Source organism: Lepidochelys olivacea, assembly GCF_965140295.1.
Source record: "Lepidochelys olivacea isolate rLepOli2 genome assembly, chromosome: 3".
In the NCBI taxonomy this organism is placed as follows: Eukaryota; Metazoa; Chordata; order Testudines; family Cheloniidae; genus Lepidochelys; species Lepidochelys olivacea.
The window spans coordinates 131604294-131629098 of record NC_140413.1 but is presented as its reverse complement, the minus strand read 5'-3'; the positions used below and the strand labels follow the sequence as shown (position 1 = coordinate 131629098).

At 42.2% G+C, this 24805-nt stretch overlaps 1 protein-coding gene across 1 annotated transcript in view; it reads right to left on the bottom strand.

Moving 5' to 3' along the window:
- Positions 1-389: 389 nt before the first annotated feature.
- The window catches only part of TAF5L (TATA-box binding protein associated factor 5 like), a 28234-nt gene continuing 3818 nt past the window's right edge, over positions 390-24805 (bottom strand). Inside the window, exons 2-5 of the mRNA XM_084623272.1 lie at positions 21660-21804; positions 13011-13115; positions 9533-10257; positions 390-2561 (exon numbers count right to left, since the gene is read on the bottom strand). Coding sequence (XP_084479398.1) covers positions 1764-2561; positions 9533-10257; positions 13011-13115; positions 21660-21801 — 1770 coding nt within the window. The 5' untranslated portion in view covers positions 21802-21804 and the 3' untranslated portion in view covers positions 390-1763. The remainder of the gene's footprint in view (positions 2562-9532; positions 10258-13010; positions 13116-21659; positions 21805-24805) is intronic.

The window sequence follows — 24805 nt, the reverse complement described above, 5'->3', positions numbered from 1 at the left end:
CCTACCAATTTCACATAGACCACCAAACAACTTTCAGATTGTAACAACTTTTGGTCACTACCAACCTGAGCTGGATTTGAAATGGTGACAAAAGCGAAGGGCTGTATGTTCCATTACCTGTTCCACAAGCCATTCATTCAATCCTCAGATTGTTTTTGGTCTGAAAGGGGGAATCCCACTCATACAGATCCATAACATATAGGTGTATATCAGAGACAATCAGCATTTTAATAGTAACAGTATTTTCTCCAAAGACATTTTGGTCATGCCTTTATTTTGCTGCTCAAAAATATGTAAAATAATTATAAACATTTAAGTTTCAGGTCATTTAAACTGTGGGGGATGGTACGACAGGACATCTCAGGACAAAAATTATGGTATCCCACACTTGAGTTCCTTTAGCGGCAGTTCTACTCCATTACTTGCCATCAAGGTTAGTTCTGTTATGGGGCACTAGTACAGCATAACCAACAACAAGCATCAACACTCCTTGCTGCAAAGCGTATTGAGATGTAACCCAACCAATGAACCTGCCTTCACCTTCCACACAAATCAGCGCAACCCTAAATTTCCCACAAAGAGACTTACGCTTTTTTTTAAACTAAATGCTTTTAATAGAAAACAAAATACAAAATAACTCTTTCCAGAAAGCAGAAGTATTTAATCTTCACTCCAAATGACAAATTAGGACTTGCTTTCTCCTCGGATCCTGATTTTAAATGCTGACGATTTGTTTCACAAAGTGTTCATATAACTGATATTGCAACATTTTGAGAAAAATCCAACACTGGCAAAGCTACCTCTGTGTATGCACAATAATTTAGTAATACTATTTTCCATTTCACGTTGTGTTCCCTTCCCATCCCCCGAAGATTGCCAACTTCCATTTGCTGAAATATTTTTGGTGAGGCGCAGACATGGCCCTTTCCTATGAGGAGTTCAAATTTCTGCTGTTAAGTTCCATCAGGCTCTCACACTCTTCTACGGCCGGGGTGAGTTATTAATCACCCCCAAATCACCACTCTCGCCTACTCACTCCACCTCTAAAACACAGTGCAACCAGATTTGGAAAATCCCAAATTCCTGGATCAGGAACAGTTACAAAAATCACAGGCAGTGCCAGGAATGGAACCCAAATGATAATGCAGAGATGGGTTATGATGTCAGATTTCCCTCCCCTTACTAAAAAAGGTGAATTTTTTTACATTATTAGTCCAAAACACTTCAGTAGTGCTATTGTGAGCTGTAGTGATTGGGACCATTACTGTAAATAGCCATTTTCTTTTAATATAAGGGTCTTAAATTCTGGTCCTCTGCAATACCAGAAAAAAATAAAAGCCAACTGGGCCAGTAGTTACACATATGTGAGCACACTCACGCCTCCGCTAATAGTAGGTAGGATACGCCCTCAGTCAATGCAGAATATTTAAGTGCAGGTCAGCAGCTTGTCCAGTTGATAATTTCACTTGTCTGGACTAGGCTTTTGGTTGTCCCAAGCTATTGGACAACAGGCTTTCTCTTCCCCTCTTCCCTTGCCCTACCAGTATCTGACTAGGTTAAAGTTTTCTGCATTCCCTCTTCCTCTCTCTCTGTTCAACGGTATAGGCCATTTTATGGGAAAGCCATTTGAAAATATTTGCATCATTCTGAACATGTCTGCTAATGGGAGAGAGGAAGAAAGTGTTTCACAGTCAGTAATTTAATCTTAGCTGGTAATGGATTCTGGCATTCAATACACCCACCCACCCACCTCCCTAAAAAAATTAATGTTCCTGATTTTCTTGTGCAATTCCAGTCACCAGAAGAAGATTACAGGCCATAAACTGTACGCTCAGTACACTATTCATCTGTCCAGTATATACACCAACCAGTTCACTGGAAGAACCATCTGCAGGGGCATTGCAGTATGTGTTCCGAATGTCCCAAACCCGAATAGAATTGTCCATTGATGCAGAGGCAATCAAACTGCTGTCGGGACTAAAAGTAAGGCTGGTTATATTGTCCGTGTGCCCCCTCAGTTCTTTGTAAAGAGTGCCAGATGCCAAGTCCCACAGCTTTAACCGCTGGTCTTCTCCTGCTGAAGCCAGATACTTACCATTGGGAGAAAATGCAAGTGCCAGCACAGGGCCACGGTGACCTGTGAAGAGGCGCACAGAGTTCCCCTGTTGAGTACTCCATAAGCGCACAGTTTTGTCTGTGGATCCCGTAGCCAAGTAGTTGGAATTGGGGTGAAACTTGACACAGTCCACATCTGCTAAGTGGCCTGCATATATTCGCAGTGGGTATGTCCGATCAAATGACCAGAGTCTTGCTGTGCGGTCGTGGGAACCACTGGCAAAGTACAGGCTCCAAGGACTTATGTCCAAATCCCAGACAGGGTAGGCATGCCCTTGGTACAACACAGTGTTTGTAAAACTTCCAAGGTCCCAGTATCTGATGGACATGTCCTCAGAACAAGATAAGAGTCCCGAACTGTCTGATAGGAACCTCGTGCTATACACCGGTCCACAATGTCCTCTCAGTATCTTCATTTCTGTGCCTACATTGTCATCATCTTCCTCCTGGACAGTGGAGAAAACAAGAGAGGATATTTATTTGTTGAACGAGAAGCAACAAGTGAAGAGTGGTCTGAAGTGATCTCAGAAGATCCTCTCCCTTGCCACCACCAAAAAATGGAGAACTAGTGGCAGAGTTACAGATATCCATTCTGTGTAATGTACCAATGTCCACTTCTCGAGCATGTTTGCTCCATGCTAGATCTTCTGCGGACATGCTGAAAGGGTTTTGGTTTTATCAAGGTTTTATCTTCACTTTCCGTACCCCCATTCCCATCTCTGAAGGAACCTTAAATTCAGGGTTTGTCTACATGGAGACGCTCAGGAAAGTTAATCCAATTTAATTTATAAAGTGGATTAAACTACACTAAAAACCCTGGGGGGATGCTCTTATTCAGAATCAAAGTGGCTTTAATTTGGTTTACCTTAGTCCACTTCCAAAGTGAATTAAACTAAATCGAATTAAAGAGACAAGGTGCGTGAGGTCATGTCTTTATTGGGGACCAACATGGCTACAACAACACTGCATAAACCAAGTTAAGGCCACTTCAATTCTGAATAAGAATTCCACACAAGAGTTTAATGTGGTTTAGTTAATCCACTCTAAAATCACATCTTTATTTAATTTGGTTTAATTTTCCTGAGTGCCCTGTGTAGATAAGACCTGAGATTATATTAAAATAGACAAGACAGGCTATTTTAAGATGTATTCTTTTCCAAATTTCTCCTCCTTTGGCACACTTGCTAAACGCATTTGGTAACTTCCTACTCACTCTCTACTAAGCTCTTGGCAGTAGTGTGGAAACAGATTTTGGCACCTGATGCTTTGGTGTAGTTATTATTGGAAATGTATGTCACTCTGGATAAAAGAAACCCAGACTCCTAGCAGAAAAAAGATGCAGCAGACTAAAAGAAATGAAGGGCAAGCAATAAGCAATACTACTGTGCATTTCCTCCTCCCCAATGCATCCGATGAAGTGAGCTATAGCTCACAAAAGCTCATGCTCAAATAAATTTGTTAGTCTCTAAGGTGCCACAAGTACTCCTTTTCTTTTTGAGGATACAGACTAACACGGCTGCTACTCTGAAAAGAAATATAATAAAGTCACAAATCTTTCCTTCATTAAAGCAGCACCCACAGGAATTTTATGATCTGGTTTACAGCCAACTGAATCTCTATTATGGGTGTGTGGCACAGAGACTACTGGTTCCTACATGCAAAGCTCCATTTTTAGCCAAGTGGCCTTCTCTGCCCTGGATGGAGCATTGCTTGCTGGAGCCTGCACTGTCAGTGAGCCACATCTCCATATTAAAGGTCAGGGCTTGCAATCTGCAGCATATTATGTTAATCAGTTGCAAACCTACGATTCCTGACAAAGTTGCCAATAAGAGCCCACTGAGGTTTCCTATTTTACAGTGCAATTTTAGTAAAATGCATAAATCCAGAATTTTAGTTATATGCCCTCCCAATCAATTATGATTTCTAGACTATCAGCAAGCACGTGTCACTTCTCTTCTGCTCAGAAGTAATCTCGCATTCCAGTAACCTTCTTCTGTACTCAAAAAATTCACCCAGTTATTTACAGACCACAAATCTTTCACTAGTTGAGGACTGAGTTCCATTCCTTTGTTTCCAGTGTCACACAAAGAACATTCTACACTCCATATTGTATTTTAGTTGAGTATTTCACAGAATCATAGAAATTTATGTCTGGAATGGACCTCAAGAAGTCCTCAGTCCCGGCCCCTGCACTGTGGCAGGACCAAGTAAACCTAAACCATCTCTGACAGGTGTTTGTCCAACTTGTTTTTAATGCTTCCAACTTTCCCCTGGAAGCCTATTCCAGAGCTTAACTTCCCTTATAGTTAGAAGTTTTTCCTCGTATCGAACCTAAATCTCCTTGCTGCAGATTAAGCCCATTACTTCTCGTCCTACCTTCAGTGGACACGGAGATCAATTGATCACTGTCCTCTGTATAACAGTCCTTAACATATTGGAAGACTGTTATTGGGTCACCCCTCAGTCTTCTTTTCTCAAGACTAAACATGCCTCGTTTTTTCAACCTTTCCTTGTTTTCTAAACCCTTTATCATTTTTGGTGCTCTTCTCTTGACTCTTTGGAGCAGTTAGAACTGTAACAGAATTAGGCCTGCGCTGTCATCAATTGTGGGAGTGGGGGAATCCAGTCTCCTCACTTCAATCTCTCTGGTCACTCGATTACAGACCTAAAAGTTGCAATTCTTCAACAAAAAAAACTTCAAAACCAGACTCCAAGGAGAGACTGCTGAATTGGAATTAATTTGCAAACTGGATAAAATTAACTTAGGCTTGAATAAAGACTGGGAGTGGATGGATCATTACACAAAGTAAAGCTATTTCCTCATGTTTATTCCCCCCTGCCCCCGCTGTTCCTCAGACTTTCTTGTTAACTGCTGGAAATGGCCCACTTTCACTACAAAAGGTGTCCCCCCCACCCCGCTGGTAATAGCTCACCTTACCTGATCACTCTGGTTACAGTGTGTATGGTAACACCCATTGTTTCACGTTCTCTGTATATATAAATCTCCCCACTGTATTTTCCACTGAATGCATCCGAGGAAGTGAGCTGTCGCTCACGAAAGCTTATGCTCAAACAAATTTGTTAGTCTCTAAGGTGCCACAAGTCCTCCTTTTCCTTCTCCTTTAGTAATTTTTCAGAATTACTGCTCCAGACATGAAATGTGATAATACACACTTTTCTTTGATATAGTATAGCACTGAGCAGAACTGAGAATATCAATCATCCCTTCCAAAGAAGTTACTACTGCAGGTTAGAGCAGCGTGAACAATTTGTTTCCTCTACATTTCAATATGCAAAACCCTACCCTTTTCCAAGCCAACTACATGCCTTAAAAATTGTATTTTATTATTTGTATAATACGGTCTGAAAAAGAAAAAAAGAATTTTTAAAAGAAAGTATTAAAAGAACTTTCCAAATGTCAATCTCTGGTATGAGATTTTTTTTTTTTTAAATCTACTCCCCACTGGTGAGTAGGAAATTTCGCCAGGGAAGTAAAGGACTTGATTTCTACAGAACTGAAGTGTTTTTATTTTTAAAGCCCTTTTGGTTGCAAAGGTTACCTTCCAAATGTGAACCAGTGCAGTGTCATCTTCCTGAGTCTACAGACAGCAAGCTCAATGTGCCCTTGCTGATGCTCAAATCTTTCTCTTACATCAGCTGCTGTGTGACATTAATTTAACTCTGGTAAGTTTCACCGCTGCTGTTTGTATCTCTGTGGGCAGTAGTTAAACTAACAAGAATCATGGTGATTTAATTTTACTCTGCCACTACTTGGAAAAAACTATGAGCAGCAGATGCAGGTGCTTGAGAAGGACCCATAAAGCAGGCCGAAGGACAGGTAGAATAGCAGAGAGACTCCGTTTCCCTGCAGACATACATGCACACCGAGGGCAACAGCAACCAACACTTGTGGAGAAAACAATTAAGGCTGTGGTATATTGCCTGAAACTAATAGGAGGTGATTTTGTGTGTGTGTAAATATGAGCATGCATACGCACGTGCGCACACACAAATAGTAAAGAACTATTTTCTCCCACAGGGCAATTTTTTATTTTTAGTATTGTCCCTAGAGCCAGTCTGTTTTTATTAATTTTGGGAACATTTATATAAAATCCCTGAAGTTATTCTTTTTTAAATGACAAACATTTCATCCTCAAACCCTTCCATCACAGTCACATGTTGGGAAAAAGGGCCAAACCCAGCCCTATACCCTTGTGCCCAGCAGCACTTAGAAAGTGAGCCAGGCCTCAAGATCTTTAATGGGAACAATGTTGGGGCCAGGCAGCATTTCATTCTTCCACCCCCATCCCTCCACCAGCAGATAATCTTGGAAACCTACAATATCTCTCTTGTCCTGCAGAGCTCCTAAGGTGTTCAAGAGGGAAGCCCCATTCCTGCATACAGCTGCACAGCAGGGGAAGACGCTTGCTTTGAAGAGCCCCTACCCTCTGCTAGAAAAGAGACTCTGCAGGACAGTCTTCAGGCTGCTTCCTCCAGTATTCCTCCTGCCTGGTACCTAGTGGCCGTTAACCCCTCTCCTCCACTCATAGGCCCCCTACCACTCAGTATCTTCAGAGCAGAATTTAAGCAGAGCTGAGTCTGACTTCACATCAGAGTTTAGGAGCAACCACTCCTACAGCTTGGAACAAAAAGCAGTATTTTTTGCTGTTCATGTATATAGTCCTAGACACTTACATGACAACATTGCAAAGAGGGCAATTAGGAGGCTATTTGCCCAGGTGCAAAATCACATATTACACTGGACTGAGAGTATACAGCTAAATGAGAGAATATTAATATAAAGCCTATCACACATGTGATTATAAAGACAATGGACTTGCCTTACCCCAAAGGGCAGGCTGAAGCCTCCAGTACTCTTCAGAGATGAGACATCACCAGCATGTTGGGGCATTACACTGAATAAGGAACTTGCTTTTCAGCCATGTAAATTAGACCTGCGAAAAGCCTTTTGACCCTAATAATTTTAGGGCATTGTGCCAAATAGAAGCAATTGCACTTCTGTAACACTCATGCTATGGGAATTATTTTAATAACCGAATGTCTCTTTTTGTTCATACATAGAGATGTATAAAAAACCTGATAGTGTACCACCAGTGCAGTAACAGCAAACGATCTATTGAACACTGGTGCAATCTTACAATTTTACATCATGAGAAACTGAATTTAGCCATTTAGTTTACTGCAAATTAGAAACAAAGTTGAAGGCAAATTACTTTAGGCACTAAGGAAATGCAATAATCTCCCAAAAACCAAAGTATCTTGAGTGAGGGAAGAAAAACAAGACAATAAAGAAACCCTGTACCTCCAAAGTGAGGCATCACCAAAGGCTGTTCTAAAGCACTCATTGCTGTAGCATCCAGATACTTTTTAATCTATGTTATCCTGTGTATTGTATATTTTCCACAGTCACTGATCATTTATACATGAACAGCTCTCCCAGATACAGCCTTTCCTTTCACTATCACACATCATGGCAGCTCTGACCAGCCAGAATGCTCTTGCTCTGCCTATATAGGTATTTAGCGCCTCCATCCCAGTTGTATCTGAATGCCTGTTCTCAAGTTTGAACTCCTGGATTCCTGTGGCAGCATATTCTCATTAGTGGGCTCTCCATTCTGGAATTTTTTCTCTTTCTAGCCCAGAATTTGGCAATCTTAGGACATGTTGCAAGAAGCGTGTTCATCCAGGTTTTTCCTAAAATTTGGTCCTGCTGTCAGGATGGTTGGGGGTTTTTTGGTCAGTGGGTGAAGGTGGTGGGGCAGAAATTGCTTGGACGTGTGCTAATTTTTGACAAGATATTGTTTTAAATTTGCATAAAAATATTACAATAGACACAAATGTTAAATAATCAGCAAGAGCCATTTGCACGCAGACTTCCAAAGCCATTTCAGAATACATGTAATGGTATGTAAACACTTGCTAGCAAGAAGCAATATACACTCCAAATACATTGGCAGTGTTTTGCTATTCAGAAGTTAGATATGTAAACAGGGGAATTTATATACCATAGGGCAGCCTGAAGCCAAAAGGCAATCTGAGGTGATCTGCATATTTGTCAGAGCACTGATTCAAAGTGACAAGTCCTATGGACTCCCAGAACCTTATGATGAAGGTAGTTCACAGCCTGATCTTGGGATAGCCTAAGCTACCAATTTGTACACCCACCTGAACGGGTTAACTCAAGTCATACTGAGTACTGAGCCACATTGCTACTAAGCCTGGAAGTCTGCCCCAAGATGACAAACAAAACAATCCCTCCTCATAATTAGGGCTCTGAGTTCTCTTTACTATGTCAAAGTAAACAGTCCCTCACTATCTAGATGCTACTGGGTTTTCTTTAAAGAGCAACACAAAATAGCAAAGCAGTAGCGAGAGGATGTTCTCACAGGAAGCTGCTGAGCACAAGAATGAAGGACACCTTGCTTTGAAGGATGATTAAAGAAAGTCAGAGTCACAAGTCCTGATCTCCTAATCAGATGCAAGGTGCCACATGGGTGGCTGCAATGGGAGGGCAGAAATGGGGCAATTGGCACTAACTAAAAGAGATGTGGAATGAACTAGATGATGCCGTCTAGCAACGCCTTGGGGGGAAGGCCAAGTATGCAAAGAGATACGCATCATTCTCCTCTCAAACATTACAAAGATAGACTAGCAAGTCTCTTACATTTCTACAATGCAGTTTCCTTAATATAGACAGTTCTGCATACTTTCTCTAGACTAACCATTTACCCGCTCATCTGTTAAATCACAGGTTCTCAACCTTTTTGGAGCCTCCCTTGAGACAGTTTGAGAAACGGGCATGGCTCCCACTTCCATGACTCCTCACACCAGGCCCAGACCCCTTCTGCTCTCTTCTTTTTCTGTCCATTTTCTATCTCCTACCCTCTTCTGTCTGCTCCTTTTCCCCTTTCTTGTCTTGTTTTCCCTGTTAATTTTGCTTTGTATTGTCTTATTCACTGTTATTCGCTCCTGGTATCCCTCCAGCCTCACTCGCAGGCTACATGCTTCTGGGGGTTGGGCCTCCACTAGCGGTTCAATGGTGCCAGGTTGCATGTGTTCTAGTGGCTGAGCCAAGTACAGAGGGAGCAGGAAAAAAGCAGCTAGGACTGGCAGGCTGCTGCCTGAGCTTGTCCACATAAAATCCTCCCACAGCTCTCTGCATTAAGGGCTGGTGCAGGAGAAGAGAGGGATGGCAGTAGCTCATAAAAGACTTTCATACTGGGGTGGAGCAGATTCAAGGTCATTCAGCTTTTCAGTACCCTCACAGTTCCTCTCCCCTGTTCCATGAAGCCCTATTCCCACACTCAAATTAGAAAACATTTCTTTTAGCCTTTCTAATATAAATAGTCTTCACACATTCCAAAATGTATAGGGTGAAAAATAAGGATATTCAGACCTCCTCATCCACGATGTCACAAGCCAGACGGATTCTGGACACGTCTACAAGATGAGGCTCAGATTTTAACTTCCTGGATCGCAAGCTCCACAGCTTTACACAAGAATTATCAAACCCAGCAGCAAGCAGCTTGCTATCCGGCGAGATCTCTGCTGTGTTCAGCAACTGCTCTGTGTTATAGAAGGCATAGAAACATATGGTGGTTAGTGAAGGAGGCCCGTCCTTGACTCGTTTAATGCTGTCCTGAAGTAAATCCAGCGCTGCTTCATTCTGCAGTATGGAAGCGGGCATGTCTGTCGTTTCCAGGCCATTGCTCTCGTTGCGTGAGGAGCTGCCACTGGCATATAGCTGGTAGTCCGTCCTCTTGGCAGGCTGCACATCCAGGTGAATGTGCAAGGTGAGAACCTTGCAAAGAGCATTATTGTTGTCACTTTGGAGGTAGCGGAGAAGGTAGTTGTAGCTGTCTTCTTGAAGGCGGATAACATACTTGTTGTCCAGAAATGCCCGGAGCTTGAAGTTGGACAGGATGTCTTGAATTGTCAGAGTAGTCTGCAACTGCTCAATGATATCCTTCTGGCTGGCATTCTGCAAGAACATCCCATGGAAGCGACTATAGAAACTGTCCACTGTGCTCTTTAGGCCATTTTGGACCATGTTAAGATGGAGGTAGACGAAAAGGGGATACAGAAGAGGCATCACTTCATGGCTGTGCTGGGAATCTGAATCTAAATCAAAACACAACAACAAGCATTACGGTTTCTCTCAATCTATTTTCTGCTAGGAATATAAATCAAGACAATTTATTCAAGCTGCCTTCAATGGCGTAAGAAGACAAATGTCTAGCCTTCTGTTGGTTTTTTTAAATAAATACTTGGTGTCCCTAAAGGGGGTACAGGGAATCTATTCCATCTCTGATTTAAAATACATTTTCAGCTCAGCAAGAGGGAGACTGTCAACATAGAATTCATTTTGAAATAGCTTACTTCTGTTACTAAGAGCCCTTTCAATTAAGGCCAATTTATTAAAATACACACCATAAGCAACATGACAGCTGGAATTTCTTTTATGAATTTAGAAGAAAATTTTCCTATTTTAAATGCTCTATGTACTGAAATAATTGCACTTTAAGATTAGGATACGTTAAAAAACATATTTGTACACCAGACCTCTGTGATGTTTAACAAAGAATTATTTACCTCCTTTATTGGGGCCTGTACTGAGTGGTTTTCCCAACTTCAGTATAACTTGAGTTTGGTTTTTTTTAAATGCATGGAATTGATTCGCAAATGAAGGAAGAGGAACATCCTCACAGTTTATTTTGAAAACGTACTGCAACACGCTGTGCTCCACAGTTTTATTTCTGTCCCTGTTCTCTCTCTCGTTAGCCAAAACAAATCCCAATAGTAATTTCTAGAACACAGTGTCATGTACACCTGATGGGGATGCACCGTACTTTGACAAGACTATATCTGTGTAACAACTCCACCCCTTTTAAGCCAGCTGCTTGGGGCTGTTTTTTCTCCCGGGTTCAACTGGCTGCAGGGAGCTGTAGCATGCCAAGCAGTGCCACAAAAGCCTTGGCAGCATACAGGGCCACAACAGCAATTTACCAGCAGCTCAAGCCTCAACATTTGAGTATGATGCATTCAGATGACTGGAACAAAATATATTTTAAAAGCCTTAAAGGCGGGTCTTTTTCATCCCTTTTTATTTCTTTATTCCCATTTCTCTCTGCCTCTTATCTTTCCATACATCATTTTCTCTTTTTCCTTTCAAATCAATGAGAAAAGACAATGGAAAAGAACCTAAGTATTCTTCCAACACGTTTTCCTTTCCATCCTGCCATTTTACCTCTCTCTCTGTCTCCTTTTGTAAGCCTCTCCCCCCTCTGCATTCTTTCTCCCTTCTCTCCCAGGTCATGGACAACCAATTAGTGCTTTGCACACACTGAACTCCCAAGCTGCCAGATGGTGCTCTGTTCCATTCCCATCCCTCAGAACTGCTGAGAGGAGCAGGACCTCACTGAAGAAGAGGCTACCATTTGGCAGGAATGAGGGTGGGAGAGAATGGGAACTGCAGGAGCCCTACAGGAATGCACTGCTGAGAAATGTGCAACAGCAGCTTTTCAGTGCCAGTGGAGACAAAGATGGCAGGCAGCAAGCCCTTGGTGGGCTCCATTTGGCTGCCTGGCTGCAGGTTACACATCACGGATGCAGATACGAAAGTAGGTTAAAGTTCAAGTCAGAAGTGGATCAAGCAGGTAAGATCAAAACCAAAACAGAAGGGGTTAGAAAAGGGGAAAGCAGCTGACAGTTGGAGCCTTGAAGGCGGTCTTAAAGGGCACCTGTGAGCCTCAAAGAGAAGATGCTAAGAAAACTGCTCCCCGTGTCTAATACATGAGGTTTACCTGCAATCCTGAAAAGAATGTCCACACTTTTCAATACTATCTCCACCCGCCAAATCATAAAAGCATACAGTAGTTTGGTACCATTGTATTATTGATGGTCACGATAAGTCTACAGACCAGCTACATTATATACCATGATGGGAAATCTTCCCAACTAACCCTCCTCAACTCCAGCAGGAATATTAATCCTAACTTAAATATAACTGGAATCAATAGAGCTCTCCCTACAGCCATGAAGGGTGGCAGTCACACACAACACTTTGATTGGCCTCTTCTGTACTCCTTTCCCTGGAAGCTCCTCCCATTTTTTACTGCCACCTTACCCCCCCCCCATTTTTTACTGCCACCTACCCCCCAACGGTCTTTTCGTTTCTAGAAAGATCAATTTTTCCTTCTTTTTGGGGGCACACAGTGATAACGTTGTTGGTTTCCTCCCCACATCCTCTCATCCTAAAAACTTTGGAGCAATGCTCAGGTAAATTTAAAGGAACACAGTTCCCCTTAAGATCTAGGCAATCAAAACGTGAGTTAAAAATAGCTTCAGACAGTCAGATACCACAATGTCTGAAAAGCTAAAGAGAACAGAAATAGAATAGTACTACATCTCCCTCTAAAATGATCTGTCAATTTTAGTGATTTTACAATCACACTTTCCTTTTTTGATTTCTTAAAAAAATAATACACCTCTCCCGCTCTCCTGTTGCTGCATGGAAGATCCACACAAACATGAGGGTAAACTGACCGACTGAGAAGGGAAACAGCAAAACTGACTATGCTCAAAGTGCTGTCAAATGCACAGAGTAAACATACTGAAAAAGATAAATATTTCTCTCTCTAATCTTTCAGTTGCAGTAATCTTAAATGTTAATTTGTTTTACTTGTTTTTAAAGGTAAGTGGTCGAGTTCCTTTACTCACTAAAGCTACAGGACTTCAGATTTAGGTCTCTTGACACAAAGTCACCCATTCAAAAAAGAATTTTAAAGACTTTGAGCGAACACTGTATGCTATACAAAATTAAAAATGTATACTGCCTGTCCAGAATCTGCTATCCTCCTCCTGCAGCTGCTTACCTGTGAGAAAACTGCGTAATCGTCCAAACTGTACTTCATATTGCTGTGGCTCTGCCATGCAGGGAGCTGCAGACACTACGTTGGCACAACCAGATTCAGATTGGACTGAGGGAATAAAAAAAAAAATTAGAATCCAAGGGTGTTTGTATCTCAAAGTGTCAAAATTCATAGCACAAAACTAAACAAAATGCAACCAAAGAGACAACATTTCAGGATGAATGTGGGCCATGTAATCCAAAGCATTAGATACGGTCTCATGGGGCATTTGACAAACTATTAATCCAAAATTACATAAACTAGGGAAAATGGAAAAGGACAAAGGTTGAAAGCTTGACAAGAAACAATAGTTACTTACCCACTGTTTAATTTTCAAATAAAGCACAAAGTTCTCTGTCTCAAAACATTGTTACAGATCCCTTTAGATTGCTACTAGATAATTCAGCACAGTCCTACAACTCTGTGTGTGCTAAAATAAATCATTCTTATTGAAGCAAACTTGTGTTTCTCTCTCAAATGAATCTATCACACGAAGTGAGGAATTTCCAGAGAATCTGAGTTCTACAATTGAGGATATTAAATCAGATTATCAAATTTCTTGAGTATAGGGGACTGCTTACCAATCACAATTTATCTGTATTACAGCAGTGTCTAGAAATCCCACTAAAGAATCAATGCTCACAAACTCATACCTTTACTTCGTCAAACATCTAGTTTTTATCAAAACGTATCCTTATGCTCTCATGTTTCCCTGACTCCCTGCCCAGAGCCCCCTGCAGCAACCTGCACCCCAACCTCCTGCCCTGAGCCCCCTGATGCACCCCACACCCCTCCTGCACCCTAACCCCCTGCCCTGAGCTCCCTCCCACAGTCCGCACCCCTCCTGCACCCCTGCCCTGAGCCACCTCCTGCACTCTGCACCCCTCCTGCACCCCTGCCCTGAGCCACCTCCTGCACTCTGCACCCCTCCTGCACTCTGCACCCCCTTCATACACCCCACACCCTCCTCTGCCCCAATCCCTTGCCCTGAGCCCGTTCCTGCACACCACACCCCATCCCACACTCCGCACTCCCTCCCACACCCCAACCCCCTGCCCTGGCCCCACATACACATGCTATAGCAAAGCTGTATCCACCAACTGATCTGTGCAGTATCTTTTTACCAGCCTACATGATACAAAATATGGAGTAATTTGCAGTAGGGAAGAAAAAGACCTTGTAGTGGTGCTTGTGACTACCTTTCCAATGGAGTTTTGTTTTGACAAATACACGCCATGGCCAAAAAAATAGGTATTACATTGTTTTTCAGAAAGATCAATATTAACTCTGGTAAAGATAGCTCTGACGTGTTCAAAGAAGGGATCCCCATCAGAGGAAGGAAAACCAAAATCTTCCACTTCCTACACCTATACACAGGTCTCTGAGATTCTAAGCCAGGGGTGGGCAAACTACGGCCCGCAGGCCGGATCCGGCCCCTCAGGGCTTTGGATCCGGCTCACGGGATTGCCCCCTGTGGTGCCGCAGGCCCCACGCCGCTCTCAGAAGCGGCTGGCACCACGTCCCTGGGGGGACAGAAGGCTCCGTGTGTTGCCCTTGCCTCCAGGCCCCGCCCCCCGCAGCTCCCATTGACCAGGAACGGGGAACCGTGGCCAATGGGAGTTTCAGGGGAGGTACCTGGAGGCGTGGCAAGGGCAGTGCGCGGAGCCCTATGCCCCCCCAGGGGCCGCGCAGGGATGTGGTTCCGGCCACTTCCTGGAGCGGCGTGGCGTGGGGCCAGGGCAGGCAGGCAGGCAGGGAGCTTGCCCTGGCCCCAGTGCGCAGCACTGCCACCCCAAGCCGCTTTAGGTAAGCGGCACCAGCCCAAAGTCCTCCTGCACCCTGTCCCCCAACTCCCTGCCCTAAAACCCTTGCCTGCACCTCGCACCCCTCCTGCACCCCAACTCCCTGCCCTGAGCTCCCTGCTGCACCACGCACCCCTCCTGCACCCCAGACCCCTGCCCTGAGCCCCCTGCCACACCCCTTATCCCTCCTGCACCCCACCTCTCAACTCCCTGCCTGCACCTCACACCCATCCTGCACCCCAACCTCCTGCCCTGACCCCCCTGCTGCACCCCACACCCCTCCTGTACCCCTGCCCTGAGCCATCTCCTGCACTCTGCACCCCTCCTGCACTCCAACCCCCTTCCCTGAGCCCCCCATACACCCCGCACCCCTCCTCTACCTCAGTCCCTTGCCCTGAGCCCATTCCTGCACACCGCACCCCCTCCCACACCCTGCACTCCCTCCCACACCCCAACCCCCTGCCCTGCATACACTTTCCCCACCCAGATGTGGCCCTCTACCCAAAAAGTTTGCCCACCCCTACTCTAAGCAGACTACATCTGTATACTATTAAATTTTGAATGTCAAAATGTAAATTTAAAAATTTTTAATAATGTCTTGATTCTTTTGCTCTTCCTTCTCACCTGTTTTTTTCTTTTTACTATACTTTTTCTCTCTTCTTATTAATGTTATCATTCCCTCTTTCCTTTACTCCCCTTCTTTTATCCATGTTTATACTCTCCTACATCCTCTCCTTCTTCCCATCTGTCTTCAATCCAACCCCCACAATTTCTTCTTCGGTCTCTTTATTCCTAATCTTCATCCTGGTTCCCCTCTTGCTCTCTCGCATTCATAAGACTCAGCTATTACAGGCCTGGAAGCCTATAAACAAAGTTGCCAGTTTCCACATGCTGAAGAGAGAAAGGCCAGTCTCCAGCTTACCCCTGTTGTGTTGCACTGGAAAGAAATGGAGATAGCGTTGAGCCAAGATTCACATATACCCTAGCATTACCCTCACCCCTCCTTTATAACAAGTAGGCATATCTTCCATCGAGTTAGGGAAATGCAGTGGTCATGTTTACAAGTTCCCAGGGCTGAGCTCAATTCAGCCGCAGGAGCATAAAGGTAGGTGCAAAACTGCAGCCCCCACTGCGAACAAACCCAGTACTAGTGAAGTTACATGAATAACAATATCCCACCCCTCCCAAATCCCCTATTTCCTAAATATGCACGTCTAAACCCTGTTGGAAGATTGTTTTCCCATAACCCAGCTACTTTGGAAATTCAGAATTGGTAGGAATTCCATGCAGAAGCAAACAGTAAGGGACTGAGAGGCATACTGTGGTGCATAAAATCTTAGAGGCGGTGTAAAAAGGAAAAAAAAAGTATATATTTATTGAATGACTTCAAATATGTTTTTCTATTTCTAAAAGACAAAGTTATTAGGATCACTTAATGCCTACAGTTCAGATTCTCTGTTAGTGCTTGGACTTATGGCTCAAAAAAGTCAACATTCTCTATTAGAACTGTAATATACAAACTTTGCTCACATTAACCTAAAAAAGCATTGCACAACAGTTTACAAAGTCAGCTGCATCAGTCATCTGAACAGCCCAAACAGTAGCAGACCCAATTACAAGAGCTTGCCTTTTATGCGACTCAACCATGTACGCAAATATGGCCATTCTGTAATAAAATCTCTTTACAGGGTTAAAGAAAAGAGTTAGCGTCAGCTCTTTAGAATGTTCCAGTTTCCCCAGCACTACCCTTGGCAATAAGTCCTGATTTTGACATTCCCGTAGGCAATGGGAGTGATCTGTCACTCTGCCTATACCACACAGGTGCATTCTACTGAGTATCACTAAATCTCCCCTTAGCCCTGTGTAACTGACTTACTTTTCAAACCAAGAAAATAACCTTACATGTAAGACAGAAGGGTGTTACCTTTGAGTAGTTAACTCGGCTAATCGGGCAGTTATGTTGTTGCGATTTGCTCTCTCAACAATGCCTCTGATGCTCATTGCCATCATGCAAACAGTAAACAGATACTACATATGAGCCAATTATAAGCAGTTAGAATTCTAGTTCTTCCCCTTCCTGACATTCTACACAGGAATCAAGAACGCAATCACTCCCTAAAAATTTCTCTGGAGCAGGGAGAGCTGTTTTCAGGTGTATTTTCCTTCTGAAAGAAATAGAAAGATTTTGGGCCTACATATACACATTTATTTCAGTTCTACCATGGACAGTTTTCCCCCCCACCCTCTCCATTGGCCATGAGTGCATCGATTGATAACATCTGTTCCCTGATTTCAGTTTCTGTAAATGGAGCCAGTTACGTGACCCACTAATAGATTGAAAGGAACTATCCTATCTGAAATGATGATCTCCCTTGTAATTTTCTATTTTGGCTAACGAAAGTGTTCTCTTCAGCTGATACACACAGTATGGCTACTCTCACTTCTTTTTTGTCTGTTAGAAAGTTATCAATTTACCTCACCCACAGGTATATGTGTATATACCTGTATTAGAAAACCCTACTGCAGGTTCACTTGGTGCAATATGCTTCTAGTCCCATAAAGGGCAGAAGATGAGCTGGGACGAAGTTATGCTCCCCAGTGTGTATGCCCTAAAACAGGCAAATAGCTAGAGAGATATAGTGACAATATCAAACATTTGGGATGGGCTGAGGTAAAGCAATTCTGAAGGAAGAAGGAAAAAGTAAGTGCCAGTATAGGAAAGAAAAGAAAAAGTGTATACATCAAATATAGAGTATGAAATACATCTAAAAGAGCAGAAACTACAGTACAGGAGACAGGCAAGAATAGTATGTAAATGACCCAGAGAATTAAATGAAAAGATTGTTGTTTAGAAAACAATATGGCGAAAACTAGAGGAAAAGCAAGGGTGGGTTTTGTTAGGGAGTCAGCAGGAGATTTTTAGGAAAAGTGATGAAAATAGTCATTCCAAGAGGCTTTTCTATTGTAGTCTAGTTATCAGTCTTCAAGATCAAGGCAACCTCCATTGTCAGGATATGTTGCAGGAAGACCATCCAACCTCCATAGTCTGGATCAGCCCAGTTTCCATTTATATATTTGTTTGACGTCACGAAGAAAGAACTTTCCAGAGGTTCACTCTCACCTGGAGAATTGTAACTTATGCACATTGTGCTCCCACTGAACATGTCTGAAATGAACTAATAGTGACCACCTCAACAGATGACCGCTGACAGCCCAGAGTTTGGGATCTAATGAAAACTGATGACTGCGTTCTGGATCACCAGCAACAAAATCCTTGAACTGGCAGGAGGATACACACTAATAAATATAGGTTTCAGAGTAACAGCCGTGTTAGTCTGTATTCGCAAAAAGAAAAGGAGTACTTGTGGCACCTTAGAGACTAACCAATTTATTTGAGCATGAGCTTTCGTGAGCTACAGCTCACTTCATCAGATGTATGCCGTGGAAACTGCAGCAGACTTTATATATACACAGAGAATATGAAAAAATACCTCCTCCCACCCCATTGTCCAGCTGGTAATAGCTTATCTAAAGTGATCATCAGGTGGGCCATTTCTAGCACAAATCCAGGTTTTCTCACCCTCCACCCCCCCCACACAAATTCACTCTCCTGCTGGTGATAGCCCATCCAAAGTGACAACTCTTTACACAATGTGCATGATAATAAAGTTGGGCCATTTCCTGCACAAATCCAGGTTCTCTCACCCCCTCACCCCCCTCCCAAAAACCACACACACAAACTCACTATCCTGCTGGTAATAGCTCATCCAAAGTGACCATTCTCCCTACAATGTGCATAATTAAGGTGGGCCATTTCAGCACAAATCCAGGTTTTCTCACATCCCCCCCCACCCCCATACACACACAAACTCACTCTCCTGCTGGTAATAGCTCATCCAAACTGACCACTCTCCAAGTTTAAATCCAAGTTAAACCAGAACATCTGGAGGGGGGGGGGGGGTAGGAAAAAACAAGAGGAAATAGCCTAAATTAATAGTATCCAATTTGCAAATGAATTCCAATTCAGCAGTTTCTCGCTGGAGTCTGGATTTGAAGTTCCAGACTCCAGCGAGAAACTGCTGAATTGGAATTCATTTGCAAATTGGATACTATTAATTTAGGCTTAAATAGAGACTGGGAGTGGCTAAGTCATTATGCAAGGTAGCCTATTTCCTCTTGTTTTTTCCTACCCCCCCCCCTCCAGATGTTCTGGTTTAACTTGGATTTAAACTTGGAGAGTGGTCAGTTTGGATGAGCTATTACCAGCAGGAGAGTGAGTTTGTGTGTGTATGGGGGTGGGGGAGATGCGAGAAAACCTGGATTTGTGCTGGAAATGGCCCACCTTAATTATGCACATTGTAGGGAGAATGGTCACTTTGGATGAGCTATTACCAGCAGGGTAGTGAGTTTGTGTGTGTGGTTTTTGGGAGGGGGGTGAGGGGGTGAGAGAACCTGGATTTGTGCAGGAAATGGCCCAACTTTATTATCATGCACATTGTGTAAAGAGTTGTCACTTTGGATGGGCTATCACCAGCAGGAGAGTGAATTTGTGTGTGGGGGGGTGGAGGGTGAGAAAACCTGGATTTGTGCTGGAAATGGCCCACCTGATGATCACTTTAGATAAGCTATTACCAGCTGGACAATGGGGTGGGAGGAGGTATTTTTTCATATTCTCTGTGTATATATAAAGTCTGCTGCAGTTTCCACGGCATACATCTGATGAAGTGAGCTGTAGCTCACGAAAGCTCATGCTCAAATAAATTGGTTAGTCTCTAAGGTGCTACTAATAAATATAAATGTATTTACCGTGTTTGGTGGTCAGTTAAAAATATACAGGTATTCATACTCTCTTATCTAAATTAGGTTTTTATTTGTATGCAAAATAGTAAGATTTGCATACACCAACATAATCCCACCAGCATCTACTGTCATACTTTATGTCACTGAGATTATGGCTCCTGAGTCCTAATCTCATTATTACACTGCCTCCCTCTTCCCCACTGAAGCCTTCAGCAAAATCACTTCATCTTTTTACTTCAGTTGCATCCTGTTTAAAATGAGAATACTTCACAGGTTTGTTGTGAAGATTAAATAGAAGCATAGAAATGGAGGACTGAAAGAGACCTTGAGATGTCATCAAATCCAGCCCCCTGTACTGAGGCAGCATCAAGTAAACCTAGACCATCCCTGACAGGTGTTTGTCCAATCTGTTCTTAAAAAACTCCAGTGATGAGGATTCTACAACCTCCCTTGGAAGCCTATTCCAGAATTTATCTATCCTTATAGTTATAAAGTTTTTCCTAACATCTAACCGAAATCTCCCTTGCTGCAGATTAAGCGCATTACTTCTTGTCCTATCTTCAGCAGCCATGGAGAACAATTAATCACCAACCTCTTTTAACAGCCCTTAACATAATTGAAGACTTATCAATCCTCCGTCTTCTTTTCTCAATACTAAATATGACCACGTTTTTTAATCTTTCCTCATAGGTCAGAATTTCAAAATCTTTTATCATTTTGTTGCTCTCTTCTGGATTTTCTCCACATCTTTCCTAAAATGTGGCACCCAGAACTGGACACAGTACACCAGCTGAGGCCTTACCAGTGCTGAGCAGAGCGGGACAATAACCCCCTGTATCTTACATACAACACTCCTGTTAATATACCCAGAATCATATTAGCCATTTTTACAACTGCATCACATTGCTGACTCATATTCAATTTGTGATCCACTATAACCCTGCTATAGCTATTGACTGAAAATGGTTTGAAGATGAAAAGCCGTAAACAAGCACCAATTATCATTTATCTTAGATCTATAAAGAGTTCAACCTTCCATTTACCCATAGCATGCTACACTCTGCTTCGGTATTGTGGTGGGTCTATTCTAGAAATGGAAAAGATCTATTTTATCATCTTCTAGTCCATCTCCCTGCCAATGCAGAATTGTACAGTAACTAGTATTTTATCTAGGCAAGATGTATGTGTCACAAGAAACAGAGTGTGTACCACTCCCCTCAGGAGGCTGCCACAGGCTGAGATCTCACTGACAGAAGCTCTTCCTCCTCCCACCAAACATTAAGCCTATATTTCCTTTTACCTTTGAACGAGTTTCATCCCTCATTATAACCCCCACCCCACCCTTTGGTATTTACATTCTTGCAATATTTGTGGACAGTTGTGTCCCTCCCCTTCAGGTTCTATAGTGAAGAGTGCCATAGACATGGTTTGAAAAACAAACATGTTCTTGGGCCAGAGGGGGATATGTTGTGGGTGGAGCAGACAGTGTAGCAGAGATCCAGGAGCTCTTAGAAGGGAAAGGGAGAGAGAGTGCATGTACACACTTTCCATTCCAGCCATTACAGGGTTCTTTTGAGGGATGTGGAAGGGTCTTTCAAAACTACATGACAACTACTAGCCAGAGAAAGAAACAGTTCCTGTTATTTTTATTTCATATGATTCTGTGCTTCTGCAACACAAAGTTGTACGGGCTTTTCCTATTCATACCCAATTTTACCCTTAGGTTTTTTTTTGCCATCAGTACTCACCAGGTTTCTCCTTCCCACAGAGCGTAAATGAGTATTTCAGAATATTTGCCCACATTAATTAGCTTACTTCTTCTCTATCGTTAATCTTTTTCTTCTTCTGACCATGTTTCTGGATTAGGCCCCTTTACATTTTATTTTCCCCACTACTGTTTGTAACTCCTCCCAGTTTAGTATTTGAAAATTTCCCTCTGAAAATAAAAGTTACTATGTAGAAACTTGGTATTTTCCATTTCTCCTCCCATAAGTATCCATGGAAAATTTACCTGTGAGATTAGCTGCCATCTCTTCAGCAGTCTGACACAGCCTCAGCCCTTGTTTTAGGGGACCTTCCGAGTCCACGTACTGACGGCGCTTGAGGTAGCAGGACACTGCCATCTGAATCTGTTCTGTGCGTACGCGTTTCATGACCTCCAAAAAATTAAAAAAGATGATAGGGCATAAAAACATGGTTCACAGGTAGGTTATGTAGCTTTTTCCACAAACATAGTATCTGCATTAAACTTGAAAACAAATGGCTCAACACTTCCATTATACTAGCAACCACAAAGGCAGATTCTTTAGATACTGAAATATAAGAGATACCCTTAAGTGCTCATCTCCCAATATCTCAGCATAACTAGACACTGAAAGAGTAAGAGAGAACTGCAGTGGTTAGCCAAAAGATTTTATTTAGCTAAAAGAACATCCATTATAAGGTAGCAAAAGTAACTTGCAAAGTTTGCTTTTTAAATTCGGTGGTGCCTTTCCCTCACCCTCTTTTTCATTGTGATGTATAAGGACGGTTTGAAAGGTATGTTTCTCCTACTTGCTTTTTCACATTACAAATTCAGGTCCTGTTTAGCCTTAAGACTCTGATGACTGGAAAACCAGTGAAATTACATCACACGAATGAAAGCTGATCAGCAAAGAAGGCAATACATTTTTAATCATACAACTTAAAACTTTTTTTAAAGGAAGTTTAAGAGGCAAGAGCTAACATTATACAACTTCTGGGACTTCCAGGAGGTCCTCTAGCAAAACTTGGGAAGACCACAATTAACATTTCTATTACTTCAAAGGTAAGAAGCAGAACTCTCTGCACCCTTCTCTCCCTTACCTTCCCCCCATCCAGCCACCCTTTTTCCACACATCTTTTTGGGTCATCCTTATACAAAAAGAAGCAATACAAGTTAATTAGAAATTATTTACAGTAATGTCAGTGAATTTTGCAAACATTTTCTAAAAGTGTCATAGCTTCATAAAAGAATGAGTCTGACGCTACTTGCATCAGCCTATAGTTTGTGACAAACGGAACATTGGTCAGATGTTACTCGAATCCCCCTTGCCCACTAATGACACTTAGTCAAAAAGCCATAGATTCTATTCAGAAATTTAGGGATGTTTAAGAGCTTTAAATGAAATAAACATCAAACAAGGACAAACGGTTTATTAAATATGGATTAGTGCCAATTTTCTTCTACTGGAAAAACGAGCTAAAGAACTTCAACATTAAGTCAGCTTCCTACCTCTCTACCCTATGTCCCTGTCCCCATTCCCACTACAAAAAGACCTGCATTTATTTACCATAAATACATATGTTTTCTGGTTTGAGCAGCTATGTTTTATGAAGTGTAACAGTTCTCAGACAGGCAACATTAGTTTTATGACTGTCCTTTCCCAAAACAGAACAAAAGTATTTTAACAGCTTTTTAAAGAGCATGACAGTTGCTTAGCTTTTGTTAATACTCACACACATTTTACAGGTTTCAGAGTAACAGCCGTGTTAGTCTGTATTCGCAAAAAGAAAAGGAGGACTTGTGGCACCTTAGAGACTAACCAATGTATTTGAGCATAAGCTTGCATCCGATGAAGTGAGCTGTAGCTCACGAAAGCTCATGCTCAAATAAATTGGTTAGTCTCTAAGGTGCCACAAGTCCTCCTTTTCTTTTTACACATTTTACAGTTTACAGAGCAGTTAAAACAATTAGCTCTTCTTAAAGTACTCAGTGGGTGTGGATATGAAATTTTAGCAATAGTGGAATTTTAAGAGACCTGTACTATTACAAAGCCATATTTGCTCTGGGGACAAGTTTTCCATCTGTTCACCTAAGTGAGTCAATTGTTGGGGGCCACAAACAAGTGGGTTTTTCAAAGCATTTCTAAGCGGCCTTATTAAATGAAGAAATTGTATGATTCAACCACAGCTTCCTCCACTCAAAAGAGCTAATAAAATCATATAAATCAATATAAGTTCTGCTGATATCTTTAACATTTCTCTGCAGAAGGGAGAGATAAAAGGATTCTATTCAAGTCAACAAAAAAGTGAATGTAGAGAACTCCAAACCCTAATTCCCACCCAGAGAAGCTTAAATCATATTCAGAATCTGTTTTGTTGAAGTCCTGTGTTTTACCCAATACTACAGCTAGTATAACTGATGTAAAGCTCAGTGACTCACCCATGCTCAAACTAAGGCCTTATTGATGCTTACTCTGTGCACACATTTAACTAAATCAGTTTAGAAACAGATTTAACTAAATCTGTGAAACCCCTCTTGTAAAGGCTCTTATTTCATATTATGGAGTACCTTAAACTAAGTTATTTTACATCTTTTTTTAACCAACTTAAACTAAATCACAGTGCCACTCTTAATTCAAAATATGTGCATCTACAAAAGGGCTTTGCACTGATTTAACTACATACGTTTCTAAACCGATTTAGTTAAATTATTGCATAAACGGTGTGTAGACCAGCCCCACACCAGTGGTTCAATATAAAATAGAACCCATAACCACCAGTCTTGTTTTTTTGCTTTAGTCACAGCCTTATATTTCATTACCAAAACTAACATAAAGCTGCATCAAGGAGAGGTGCTCACACATTAGAACACAGCTCCCTTATACAGCTGACTCATAATAAGCCTGTAATGAGTGAAGGGAATCACTCATTACATTGAGGCACAGAGGTGCAGAACTCTAGCAGATCCTATAAAATAGTAATGACGTAAGGGCTGGAGGGGAACAGAGGTCAGTCTTCACCAGCAATTGCTGAATCAAACAGATGACTAATGGAGAAGAGGGTAAGTTTGAGGCAAGGGAGAAAGACAAGAGTTTAAATAGGGCTCTCAAATCCTCATATACAGGGATTGGGCATTTTAGGGATGTTAGACCAATTAGATTAGGACTTGCGATACAGATCAGTTACTGGCAGCTCGTTCAGGCTTGGACTTTTCAGAGCTTTGGGGGTAACAGGAAATCCTAGCTTTTTACATTTGTAGAGCTCTGTGTGGATACAAAATTTGTATCTGCAAAAATGGTCCACGAATAGCCATGAATATAAAGTGGATATCTGTGAATTTGCAGGGCTCTATACGTTTGCAGGAAAACACTTACGCCCCTTCACTCTCTCCCTTGCCTGCAACAGGACTGGGAT